The sequence below is a fragment of the Syngnathus scovelli genome, chromosome 19, assembly GCF_024217435.2.
Source record: "Syngnathus scovelli strain Florida chromosome 19, RoL_Ssco_1.2, whole genome shotgun sequence".
Classification (NCBI taxonomy): Eukaryota; Metazoa; Chordata; class Actinopteri; order Syngnathiformes; family Syngnathidae; genus Syngnathus; species Syngnathus scovelli.
In genome coordinates this window covers 4772049-4785553 of record NC_090865.1, presented here as the reverse complement: position 1 = coordinate 4785553, position 13505 = coordinate 4772049, and the positions used below count along the sequence as shown (strand labels likewise).

The window sequence follows — 13505 nt, the reverse complement described above, 5'->3', positions numbered from 1 at the left end:
GTGTCATTCCGTATTCCATTCAACACGCTGCATCTCCTTTCTAGCGGGTATCCAAGCAACATGGTGCCAGACCAATAACGAAGCCCGAATCGCAAGCTACGCAATCAAAGCTTGCTTTAAATAGGAGCCATTAGTTAGAGATAAATGTAATGCACACCACGCATGAATAAACGGATGACATTTATCTGGGGAGAGGTCAGGGGGTCATTTAATCCTATTTCTAATCTGTACTGTTTTTTTTTTTGTTTTTTTGATCTGGGATCAGCTGTTAAGGACCCACAGAGCCAGCTCTGCCTCCACCGTCTGTCACTGCAATGGAGAAATAATGAATTGCGCAACTCGAGCGGCAATTTCTTCAGGGTTGACCACAGGCGGGCTTTTAAAAGAAAATTTTGCACATTGAGGGGGAGTTTATAGTTATTAAATGAAAATGGATTTTCATTTTTAATGGGTGGGATTTTTTTTTTTTTCAGGATGTTGAATTTCGCCAACTGTTGCTTTGGCCACTTGTCCTCCCCGCATTAGCAAAACACTAGGCATGTACGTATCAGGCAGCCGGGAGGGCCGGGCGGGCTGATGGGGATTGCTCCACTTTCCCATCTGACTGAGCAGAAGGGCTCAGAAGTGTGTCAAACAGAGAATCAGCGTATCAAGAGCCAGTCGGCCAGTAGGGCTTACGCGAGGATCTGCCTCCGCAGGGTGTCTCAGACGTGCATGAGCTCATTTCATTCCATCACTTATCAAAACGGGCCTTAGTGGCTCCTATTCTGGATTCATTTCTCCAAGCGTGAATCGTTGAGTGACATTTTTTTGATGATTTGTGGCTCGTTAGGATCGATTGGTCACATGACTCGTGTGGATTACATGGATATAAATGGCTCTTTGCGTTTTTGCTTTTTCTACACTAATGTGAAGACAGTCAGAGGACAGAAAATTCTTCACTTGGGGAATTTGAGAAACGTAAGTAAACGCTACAAAAGCCTGATGAATATGGAAAAGATTTAGTTTGCTACATGCCTTCATTATCTTGTTTACGGATACATTATCCGCTTTAATCTCAGCGTATTGGATAGTCCGCTGCTGTATCAAAGTCGCTTTTCTAACCTTGACTTAGCCATTCAAAATATATTTTTTTTTGGGATAAAAGCAATTTTTCCAAAAGCTTTACAAAGACGAAACTTTTGGGACAAATGTTTGCTTCCGAATAATCAGTCATGAAAGCGCAATTATGAAATGTTTCCTTGCTCCGGCGCCACAAGTGGATTGATAATCCATTTTCCACATGAATCACTTTCCTCAGAGCCATATTGCCTGTCCGTGTTAATCGAGACTGCCGTCTCTTGCAATGTCAGGCCATTTGTGGCTGTGGACAACCAGTATCTCTACTTTCTGGTTCACGCTCTGGCTTGCACGTCAGGAAGAAAGATAATCCCCTGAAAAGAAGCTTTATGAATTAGCTGATGGGATGCGGAGGTCAATGACAAAGCACGCTCGTAGCAAGGGAAACACGGAGGAACCGGAAAGGACAGCAAAACGAGAACTGATAACGATAGAGTCCGCTAAATATTTCACTTTGCATCATGGTGAACATTTAGAAAACAGCTATCAGTCTCAGCGTGAAATGATAAAATATATAAAAGAATGAATAAGTAAAATAATAAATAGATAATTAAATAAATAAATAAATAATAAATTAAAAATAAATAAAAAATAAATAAATACAATGCAAGTCAGTAAAGACTAAAAATAAAAAAAAATAAAAAAAAATTCAAATCACTTGCAGCAGGTAGGAATGTGCATTTCACTCTAATTGCTTGGACATAACTTGGAATGCTTAATGTTATGATGGGAATTAATTTTTATGAAGTAATCCCAAATTGTTTTATTTGCTGAATATCAAAGTTGTTATGGTTGCCTCCTCAGCCAGGCCACATCTAGATTCGATCACGTTTGTATTTCTGCCCACTTAAATCCTCCAATTACCTTCTGCCTGCGTCCCCCCCCCCCCCCCCCCCCCGACTTCAATTTAATAGTGAAAAAAATATTACATTTTCATTTTAGTCCTTCTTGCTTCCAGAGATGCAATTTTATAAACTGTGCATGATAACGTATTAGCGGCTCCTTTCACATCAATTTATGTCTTATCTTTTTTTTTTCTTCCTCTATTTCAAGAGAGGCGAGGTATTTATGGCACACTCACTTGATGTCCCGCAGCCAAAAAAGCAGTTCTGACAAGCTGCAAAATAGATGAGTCCGAAAATATAATATAAAGCGTAAAATGGAAGGCTTGTGTTCAGTCTCATAAATCACCTTGGACAATATTTGGCAGCATCCTTAATTAGCTTACAATTTTAATCGTTAGTACATTACTGACGCTGGTAATGTGGGATGACATTGATATTAAATAGATCTTCGACTATATCTGCTGGCTTAAGTCGACAAAAAAGAAAAAAAACTCAGGACTCTGTGAAAGTTACTCTGGATAGGAGCCCTCGGCTACAAAACTTTTTTTTTTTTTGCATTTACAAGCAAAGCACATAAAAGTGTTGCTTTCGTGGCAAATTCACCTGCTTTGACTTGAAATCCTTTTATCTCTGACACAGCTTTTGAGAATTCATCGCATGTTTAACCTTTTTCTTTTCTTAATAGGGTGCAATTGGCTTTCATAGTGCTGCCCTTTCAGTCAAGAGTCAGTGCCAATTTATTCTCTGTAGGCATAAAAGGTCAATTTTCTCTGTTCTTCAGAGGCTCGTTTTCCAATTGTTGTCTCGACATGTACGACGGCGTTTTGATCCCAAACAGTAAAAAAAAAAAAAAAGCAAACGGGGCTCGGTAAAACTCAAAAGTTGAAAAATCCTTCCGTAAGTGGCGGCTGGTATTTTCCGCTCTGTCGCAATTTGTCGGTCGTTCTGTGATTTTTAGTCTGCTGTGTAAAAAATGGCGCTGTAACAGTTGGATGGATTGCCGTGACATTTTGCGCAGACATTTATGGTCCCCGGCGGAGAAAGGATGCCGGCTTTGGTGAGTCGCTTATGTTTTATTTAGCAAAGCAATCAGGTGAAAGGTTTTCACCTAAATTAAACATTTGAAATATTTCACCCGCCTGATTGTCAGCTAGACGGACATGTTCTATATATATATATATATATATATATATATATATATATATATATATATATATATATATATATATATATATATATATATATATATATATATATATATATATATATAACATCAAAAATATGGAATGCCAGCATTGTTGATGTTATGACATCACCCATCCAACAACATATGCTGGTTTGGGAGATCCAGAATTTGCTGGCTCCATTTTGCTGTGAGACCTGGAGACAAGCCATCCATATGTATTTATAGTCAAAGATCGAATTGAACAGATTTGTTTTATCCTCACGTCCCAAAACGGAACGTGATCCAGAAAAAGAAGCAACGCCCTTATAGCTGAAAGGAAAAGACGTCCGGAATTAGAAGAGTACAGAAGAAATTACCGTAATTTTTGGACTATAAGCCGCACTGGACTATAAGCCGCACCAGCTAATATTCGTGATTCAGGGTTCAAAATTTGCGAAATAGTCAGACATTTACGGTAGACTTCTAAGAACAGACTTCATTAATGTTTTTGAGGTTGAAGTACAATTTTAAAAAAGTCAAGACGTGTGAGAACAAAAGGACTGACTCATGCTCCATTGACTTCATGCCAGCTAAAATCCCAAGCTAATACTTCCCAAGGCTGATGTTTTCGTTTTCTAAACACGGAGTTGCTCCTAATGCCAACGAGGGGGAAGTGCACCGTATATTTTAAACCGTGTGAGCGAATGGATCACCACGCGAACCCGGTGAACTCAACAGTTTTATCCCCGGGACTCTTCTCTCCCTCCGAGGTAAACGTTCCAATAAAACTTGTGACACTCACAATCCCTGTTTATGTCACCCCCCCTACCCCCTCCCGTCCCATTTCTCCCCACCTCCAGGGAAGCTGGCGCTGAAAACTGGGGCACCGAAGGCTGCCAAACGCTCACATCAACCACTGTCCAAACCAAATGCCTGTGCAGCAGGATCTCCACCTACGCTGTGTTAGCGCAGCAAGCTAAAGAGCCGGTGAGTCACCGCCGCCGTATATTCCGACGGACTCTTTGGGACTTGGGGAGGCTAATTAGGTAGCTACTACCAAGGGTCAGGTCAGTGAGCTGAATACATTAAGATGGCATCCCTGTTAGTAGGATTACCGCAGCAGGTTGCAGGTGCCAAGTTCTTGTCAGTATTGTGAGACTGTGATGGATGATGGAGGCAAAGTTTGAAAGCGAGGTGTGTTTTTAAAAAAGCATCTTGCCTTTCATTATACCTACAAATCGAATAATGCTGCCCTTGTTCAAAACTTGTTTTTTTTAAAAAGAGCGTCTTGCCTCACATAAGAAAATATCTACAAATCGAATAATGCTGCCATTGTTCAAAACTGCCCAGACTGATTTTATTCAACTTTTATTTCACAAGGAAAGGTCACTTTTTGGTGTGCATATGATGGATGAGAAAAGGCTTCAAGAGGACAAAGTATATTTTATTGGGACTGGGTGTTTTTGCCTGGAGGTGCATAATCTGCTATAAATAGCTCACATAGCTTGTGGCGTGTGTTTGACATGATTGAAAAAGGCTTTTTAGTTTGTCAGAGGGGGGCGGGGCATGTTCTTATAGATTGACCCACTCTCATAGGGTGCTAATGGACTTTCCAAAGACCTCCTCTGACTATTAACTACTCTGCGTATTGTCCATCAGGTCCAATTCATTTCAAAGCGCAAGATCTCTTCTACCTCCCAAGGTTAAAACTCGAGCTAGACAAAAACAGATCCATCGAGAGTAACTACAAGTGTCGTACGGCTGGAAAGGCGATAGTAAAAAGTGGAGCATGTGTATTAACACAAGATGATTTGTCGAGAAAACTAAAGAGAGTGCAGATGAAGAACCACTTTGCATTTTGACGAAGTAATTAGTAGTCACAACTCGAGTGGAAATTACCAAACGATAGCAGTCCATGTTGAATGGACTCGGACAAAAGTGTGAAGGAACATTGAGTTTTGAAACAAACCATTAAGGCCAGCACTTGGAACCAGAAGGCACGGGTCAATGCCTTTGTGTCAACTGCACTCAGTCAGGAGCTGCTGCGATCAGCGTTAAGTGCACCAGGTAGCTTTAGGCTTCTTCACAGTGAGCTTTCAATTTCAGCTGAGATTGGATTCCCTTAAACCAGGAGTCATCGACTGAATTAATTAGCATGACACTGTCTGGTCTACACACAGGCACACAATGAACACAAAGAATTCCGAAGCTACACACAGTCCCTGAATTGCCTGCCATGGCGTAGTGGCGGAGCTGAGGTCTGAAGATTAACCTCGATTTTTAATAAAAAATAGAAAAAGGGGGGGGGGGGAGCAGTGCTGCCATCAAGGGTCATTTACAAAGGAGTGAAGGATAGCTGGTTAATCCTGTTTACTTTTCCATCGCCACTGAGATTTCAACGCGTCTGTCGGGAACGTCTATCACCGAGTCGAGACCGAGGCAGAAACAAAGGTGCAAGCAGGAGTTGATTGATTAAGGTCATGCCGCCATACAATAAAGCCAGGCGACTGGATTGCCAGAATGAGTGCTGAGGGAGCGCAAACTCCACCGATGGTGTCTAGACTCATTGCCTCAACAGTCCTCAGAGGGATCATGGGATTTGGAGTTGAAAGAGTTATTGGCTTTATGAAAGTCAATTTAACATTTGGTGCCTCCAATTCATCAAGTGAGTTACAACTCGGAGCTTTGTATTGTTTGTGTCGGATTGGAAGGTCCTTTTGACCATATTTAGGAAGACTGGTGATATTTTGATTTCTAATATTGTTTCATTTATTTGGAGATACAAGACACCAAAATGATTTTCCAGGCTTTAACGTCTCCCTTGCAGGGAAAAAAAAAAAAAAAGCATGCTCGATTGGGTTGAGGTCCAGTGATTAACTACGACCTTCCAGTTTTTCTTCCGATAAAGTCCTTTTGGCTTTGCGGACTTTGTAAATCATTCTCCTGCTACTGCCTTGTTACATCATCAATAAAGACTGGAAAAAGGATGTGGGGAGGAAAAAAAAAAAGGGATTTGACGCCGTGATTGGCTAGAGCAGGGCAGCCGAGGGACGTTTGCGAGCGGTGATAAGTAGGTTAAACTTCCTGTGCTGAAAATATCTGCCGTTTCTATCTCGGGGTAAATCAGGCAGGCTTAAGGGAACTCGGTCATAGGCAGCAGAGCCATGCACACTTTCTAATCTATCTGGGAGGCTTTTACTTTCACATCATAAGCAAATTGAAATATACTTTACGCAAGTGCAAAGAGACATTTGCATGTAGCCGGAGTTGCATCTTTGAACTGGAATGAAAATAGACGTATAATCGCATCAGTCTCATAACTAATTAGGAAATTTCCGTCAGCTAAATTGACACAATGAGGAGCTGAGGGACAACGCGTGGATTTAAATTACACAAGGGAATCGTTTTTTTGTGTGTGTCATTTCACCTTTCAACATAATAATGGAATAATAATTCTTTGTCATTAATATACATTTTAGATGAATCAAAATGGAGGCAGTTTTGATTTTGCGACTTGGGTGTTTGTGAGGGTGGCACATTGATATTCCAGCCTATTCCACTCTCCTCTGGAGAAATTGCCTTCCATTGATGGGCAAGGGGAGAAAAAAAAAAGGAGCACTTTGGCACACTGGTTTTCTTTCTTCCTGTACGTTTCTTCCCTCAACTTCCCTCGCTAATCTCAAGCAGACATACTCACGGGCATGCAGCTTTTTTGATTGCTTGGCACACACTGCGTTTTTTTATTTGCATCAAGACCTTGTGTTAGGTGCGTCAGGTGATAAATCTTGATGAAAGAGGCGGCGGGGTCACCCGAGGGAACGAATTGTGATTGAGAACTCAAACACGGACAAATATTAAGCCCATTTGGGAGGCGGCGGGGGTGTTGAGTGTCCTAGCGGCACTGTTCTTTTTCTGGGAGGAAGGCCAAGGAACATAGCAAAACCCGAGGTATGTTTATGATGCTAAAGAATAATCCCAAACTCCTTCTTTTTCCACTTATCTCCAGGAAATGGGTCCCACCAGCATGCCCTCAGTGCCCCTCATGGTGGGCTGTGGGGTCTCCTGCTCTGCTCTGCTCATCCTGCTTCTTATCTACGCTGCCTTCTGGAGGTATTTTTTTTTTCGTCTTAATGGCTTCATGCAACATTGTGTTTAAGAGAGAATCTTTCCATCAAGCCCACCCCCGTACATCTATTTGGTCTAGTACATTAGGTAGGATCGGGAATTTGTCATGACAAAGTCAATCTATGGAAATACATTAGCGTTGTATTCATTTCACACCTGTGTTCACATGATTTCGTTCTCTGCCCTGGAGGTATATACGCTCGGAGAGGTCCATTATCCTGGTGAATTTTTGCCTTTCCATACTGGCCTCCAATTTATTGATTCTGGTGGGACAATCACAAACACTTAGCAAGGTAAGGCGTAAGTAAAAATATCAAAATGGATGTTGGTATTTATTTTTTTTTGGGGTCTTTTTAGGGCCTATGTACCGTGACTGCTGCCTTTCTCCATTTCTTCTTCTTGGCCTCGTTCTGCTGGGTGCTGACGGAAGCTTGGCAGTCCTACCTGGCGGTCATCGGCAAAATGAGGTCGCGACTCATTCGCAAGCGCTTTCTGTGCCTCGGCTGGGGTGAGTAGCCGGCATTTTGATTTGATGATAGTTATATTTATCCCAAAGAGCCAAAATATTGAAATATTATCAAACGCACGGGATACAAACCGGTTTGGATCATGGACCCTGAAATAAAAGCAATTTATTTTGTCAATTTCTCTCCGAAAATTGAACCAATGTTGCCTGTCTGCTGTTACGCAGCGTTGTTTTTCCAATTATTAAAGAAGATCTAAAAATCTGTATACTTCACACAAGATATATTTTTTTATTTTTACAAAGCCAAGAAGCAACTCAAATCTGAGATCTGATATTAATTCATATCTAACCACAAATATAAACAGGCAGCAACATATGCATAATGGCCGCCATGATTTTTAATATCCATAGAGGGGATTATCTTGGTCTACTTATCCAGATCACCCAACTGTCCCCTGGATGCACTTTTTTTTCTCACTCCACTTGTGGAAACCCTCGAACCCTAACCTGATAGCATCCTAACGTTAACCCTCACGAAAACAGCACATGATAAAATCAGCGGAACAACACAAGCAAGATGTTTCGCACGGACGACGGAATTAACAGCAACATCGCCAACTCACTTCATTCCTCTTCATATTGATCCCTGCGGTCTAATCAGCCACCTTGCTGATGGCCTGGCCCGATAAAAAGGAGGCAGAATGTATAGTATAGATGTTGGTGGTCACAGATCGATTGTTGTGTAGCCACGGAAACGCGCGACAGAATTTGCAAAAGCTGCATAAAATTCATGAAACAATCAGCCACAATAGACTTTATCCGCTAACCGTCCAGTTTTGCAATTTTCTCCCTAAATTATACGATTGAAACCCAATTTTTTTTCCCCGTCGGTGTTTCCTGGCTGATGCATATGGATTGATTATTGTCTTAATAAAATATTTCCATGCTGGTTTCAAGACCAGCTTGGCTCCCCGCCGACTTATTTATTAATGTGTCTTGTTCTAATTGCTTTTCATCGTCGGCCATAATCACCGTTTCTTTAATTGCGTGAATATTTTAGAATCCAGCTTAGAATGGGCCAATCATAGCCCACTATCCGTCACACTTGGTCTGTGTGTTAAACACTTGATTTACATATTTCATGCATATGTTTTGAATTCCAATGCGCCGAGTATGTGTTGGAAAAAAAAAATTGGAGATGGTTGAAATATAGCCTTGCACGACGTCAAATATAAATAACACCAAAGATGGGATCTGAGCCAAGTTTTTTATGCGTGCAACATGACCTCTGGCTCAGAGAGCACTTGTATCCTATAAATCGAAATTCACATGCCGTATACACTGATGATGCCGCGTAGCTACTTGGCATATCATCCAAAGGGTTCATATTCTTTTTCCAGAGCCTAATTAATTTAATTTATGCATCTCTGCCTTGCAGGTCTTCCAGCCTTAGTTGTAGCAGTGTCGGTCGGGTTCACTAGAGCGAGAGGTTACGGCACCGCCAGCTAGTAAGTACCAAGTTCTCATTTCTCACTATTTGGAGAACAAGAACTGCAATTATATTGACTATTCTTGAGACATTGTTTATGTTTGAATGAAGCCTGAAACGTGTCCATTTGGTTTGCCGCATTTCGTGCGTGTGCTATGGGCTTTATTTACTTCCACCTAGTTTGAAGAGGATTAACATTCCAGGGAGTGGTAGAGAATGAAAAATGGTGCGTAACGCTTCACGGTACTTTAACTCATCGTTTCCAGATGGCATTTTAACCATGAGGAGGTTCAATAAGGAGACATCAAATGAAAGAGCGTAGTAACATTTATTGTGATTGAATGAAAATGGCATTTAGATCAATCCCCCCGCAGCAATGCATCTTCATTAGAGGGCGGCTTGCGCAAATAGGCGGGAGGGCGAATCCGCCGAGGGTGCAGACAATGTCGGTGCTAGAACAGAAGCCGTATATGGATCAGCGCAAGTGGATCTGTTTCTGTGATGTTTTTCTTTTTTTTGAAGAAGCAATACAATACAAGTGGCTCTTGTCTTCTAGTTGCTGGTTGTCCCTTGAGGGAGGTTTGCTTTACGCTTTTGTTGGACCTGCTGCTGTCATAGTACTGGTGAGTAATATATTTTTAATTATATTATATTATGTTATGTTATGTTATGTTATGTTATGTTATGTTATGTTATGTTATGTTATGTTATGTTATGTTATGTTATGTTGTTATGTTATGTTATATTAAATTATCAAAAAAATACAGTGAATATAAAATATAAAATTATATTTTAAAATAAAAAAAATAATCCTAATGTGGATTGGCAAGGGATTAATATGACGACGCAAAAAAAATTGTTGTATCTTTCTTCCATTCCCCACCTAAGAAAACAACCTACTATGATTATTATCAGCATCATTGAAGTTGTAAATTGTAAAATCTCCAAACTGGTGGTCCGTCCGTGCCCTCGCAACAAGATGCTACATTGAGAGACAGATGTTGGTCAGAGAGGCAGCGACTCTTCCCACAGGACCCAAGTTCTAATTAATAAAGCAGACCTCAGACAAATAGCAGATGAAGATTATGTTGGCACTCAAAGCTGGCCCTAACCTGACAAAGGTCTCGGCACAATCTGGCATGTTGTCAACAGCAAGATTAAAAACAAAACAAAAAAATAGAAGGGGTAAGCGGTTATTATGATACAGAAGGCGATATAATGAATGTGTTCTCGGTAAAATGGCGCTGATGTTATCCTGACTTTTTATAACACCTGCGAGTATGAAACTAAATCTTAAAATCTTCCTTGAAAGAAATCACAGGAGTCTTTCCAGCATTTCAAATCCCTAAATCAGCACCACAATTCCAAAGTAATCTTCGATTCCACTTGAACAGAACTATGCTGAAAACACATCGAGACGTGATTGTAGATGAGAGTCCCTGTTGGCAAACCATTAGTGCGATCTTCATCAAACGTTCTCCTCTGTCTCCCTCAGGTGAATATGCTCATTGGAATCGTGGTGTTTAACAAGCTCATGTCTCGAGACGGCATCTCCGACAAGTCAAAAAAGCAGCGAGCTGGGTAAGAAATCCACACAAAGGCATTTTCATCCATTTTTCTTCTTGAGGTAACGCAATTTCTGCCGCTGCTGCTTTAATTTTGTTTCTGTCAATCAATCTGACTCTTTCTCGCAAGAAACAAAGTAGAAAATCATTTCAATTATTTACGATGTTTCTTTGAGCTCCTTGGTTTATGATTTAGAAAGGCAGATTGATCATCCCTTGTTACCAGACTGTACAACAAAGTTTTTATACATTGTTGTGGCATGCTAAGTCCTTGTGTTCTCAAGCAAAGCAAATTCCATCAGAAATGGGCAATGTTGCTCACAGGACAAGATCATCATTAGCATAATGTGTTTTCTTATGAAGCTATGGGGATTAAGGCAATGAGGTGTGATGAGGTGCTAATGTAGCAAAGCCACTGCATGGCTTCATTGTTTACAACTCATGGATCACACATTATCTCTTCTCCACTGTAAACAAGCACAGTTTGTTGTCTAATTCAATCCCTGAATAAAGATTTTTCAATTTTAAATTAATTCCAAATTCAAATTGAAATATTTTCATTTTATTTTTTTAAATTATATTATTATATTTTTTACAATTATTATTTTATTTTTTCGCAACCTGCATTCACCGGCATTGGAATACGATTATTGGATAAAGATCGAATAAAGATTTTTCAATTTGAATTTAGTTTAAAATTCAAATTGAAATATTTTCATTTTTTTAATTATATTATTATATACATATTTTTACAATTATTATTATAATTATTATTTGCACCTGCATTCACCAGCAGTGTAATACGATTATCGGATCATTTCCTGTCTGTGTCATTGTAATCTGTTAATCCTCACGACAAATGTCTGTCTCTTACTTTCACTTTAAATCAGTGCTTGCATCTTTTTTAATCTTTTTATTTATGTGCTGCTACTTTAAGATCTGATTTTAATTTGCCTCTTTCTTTCTTTTTTGTTGTTCTTCCCCCCTTCCGCTCATTTATTTTTTTGCCTCCCTCCCTTTTTTCCCGGCACAACTATAACATATGGAACATTTTCTCTCGCCACCCCCTTTCCTTCACTATCATTTGTGTCTTGTTTGTGTGTATATGTGTGCACAATATGGCCTGAAAGTGTCCCGGTGGAGGCGCATAGCCGGCTTCTCCTGAAATGCTCCAAGTGCGGCGTGATCTCGAGCACGGCTCTCTCCAGCTCGACTGCCAGCAGCGCCATGTTAGTCCATCTTCATCTTGCTCTCTATTCTCCTCCCCCCCACCCTTTTTTATTGTTAATCACCACAAAGTGATAGTCACAGTTCACCACGAAGCAGGGCGCTGTAAAATTAAAATGTCACCCATGAAATATTTAAAATTACAATGATGTGATAATTCCAATTTTGGACGGAAAAACAAAATGACTTTTCCTTTGTGGCGACTACACACTGTGTCATTTCTTTTAATCTCTTTCCATTCTTACTCTATGCACCATCCTTTGAATCTCCAGCTGTTGGTAATGATGCAGGATGACATTTCGACGTGGCCAGGTTCCCGAAAAATAATAAAAAAAATAACGATGAAAGTAACAACACTTCCAAGTGATTGGATTTAATGAGTCTTCGCGTGTCAGGCGATATTTCGAAATGCCTTTTAAAACGCGTTAAACGTGTAATATTATCGAGACTTTGGGGCAGCCAAAGTTTTCGTTTGTTGCCGTCAAACACCCCATTGCATACTTTACCCTTTACGACTCTCGTTATGCCATAACTCATACGATAAACCGTCTCTGTTCCACGCGCTAAATCAAACGTAGCGCACTTGCCAGCATCTAATCAATCTCGTCCTTGGATGACCTGTTTGTATTTTAAGCATATTTTAAAAAAAACTCAGCCGTGTTAAGCAATTGTGAGCCGTTGTCAGTCTGGTAACAGTCGACACGATTGGACATCATCATTCCACTTCAGTTCTTGGTTTACCAGTCAGGCTCAAACGACCCACCACTGAGCGTTTGACTGATGGCTGTGCGGATGCATGCGACAGGGAAATGTAATAACACGACCTAGCTGGAGCGTTTTCAACCCGAGTGGCTGGTCCCTGTGTCCATTATTCCTCTTTCTCCACCATTGCTCTTTTACAGGGCATCTCTGTGGAGCTCCTGTGTGGTTCTTCCTCTGCTAGCCCTCACTTGGATGTCAGCTGTGTTAGCAATCACAGATCGCCGCTCGACGCTTTTCCAGGTAACCTGACATGATTACCGTATTTTCCGGACTATAAGGCGCACCGGACGATAAGGCGCACCTTCAGTAAATGGCCCATTTTAAAACTTTGTCCATATATAAGGCGCACCGGACTATAAGGCGCACCATTAATGCAATCACAATATAATAACTTGAAATAGTGAAAACAATAACAATGTTTGTAATGTTAATGTCAGATAGATCAGTAAACTTTAAAAGTTACAGTTAGAGATTAAAATAATAAGAAATTAACAATTTTATGAAAGTTGAATGAATTTTTTACTAGCTGTATTACATTTGTTTTCTTGTTGTTATTGTTGTATGAATAAGAAAGGTGATATTGGTGTTTGTGACTGCAGTAAACAGGCCAGGTTGCATCGTGTCAGATTTTTAATCCAAATCAAATCATTCTCCATTTGATCTTTTTTATTTCAACTTCAGATGCAACACATTACTTTATAATCACAAAATAATGATCCTAGTCTTTTTGATTCATGATTCA

The 13505-nt window shown here is 40.3% G+C and overlaps 1 protein-coding gene across 20 annotated transcripts in view; it reads left to right on the top strand.

Annotated features, from left to right (window-relative positions):
- adgrb2 (adhesion G protein-coupled receptor B2) overlaps nt 1-13505 on the top strand; it is a 78297-nt gene that overhangs the window by 47930 nt on the left and 16862 nt on the right. For 19 of the 20 annotated variants that reach the window (XR_007487924.2, XR_007487925.2, XR_007487923.2 and 16 more), the window contains 9 exons: nt 3990-4116; nt 7136-7239; nt 7445-7547; nt 7612-7762; nt 9159-9228; nt 9766-9832; nt 10705-10790; nt 11905-12003; nt 12904-13003. Coding sequence is in view for 16 of the 20 variants with exons in the window: in XM_049751363.2 (XP_049607320.1) it covers nt 3990-4116; nt 7136-7239; nt 7445-7547; nt 7612-7762; nt 9159-9228; nt 9766-9832; nt 10705-10790; nt 11905-12003; nt 12904-13003 (907 nt within the window). In the remaining 4 variants the exon portion in view is untranslated. The remainder of the gene's footprint in view (nt 1-3989; nt 4117-7135; nt 7240-7444; nt 7548-7611; nt 7763-9158; nt 9229-9765; nt 9833-10704; nt 10791-11904; nt 12004-12903; nt 13004-13505) is intronic. The other variant, XM_049751367.2, reaches the window with a different exon arrangement.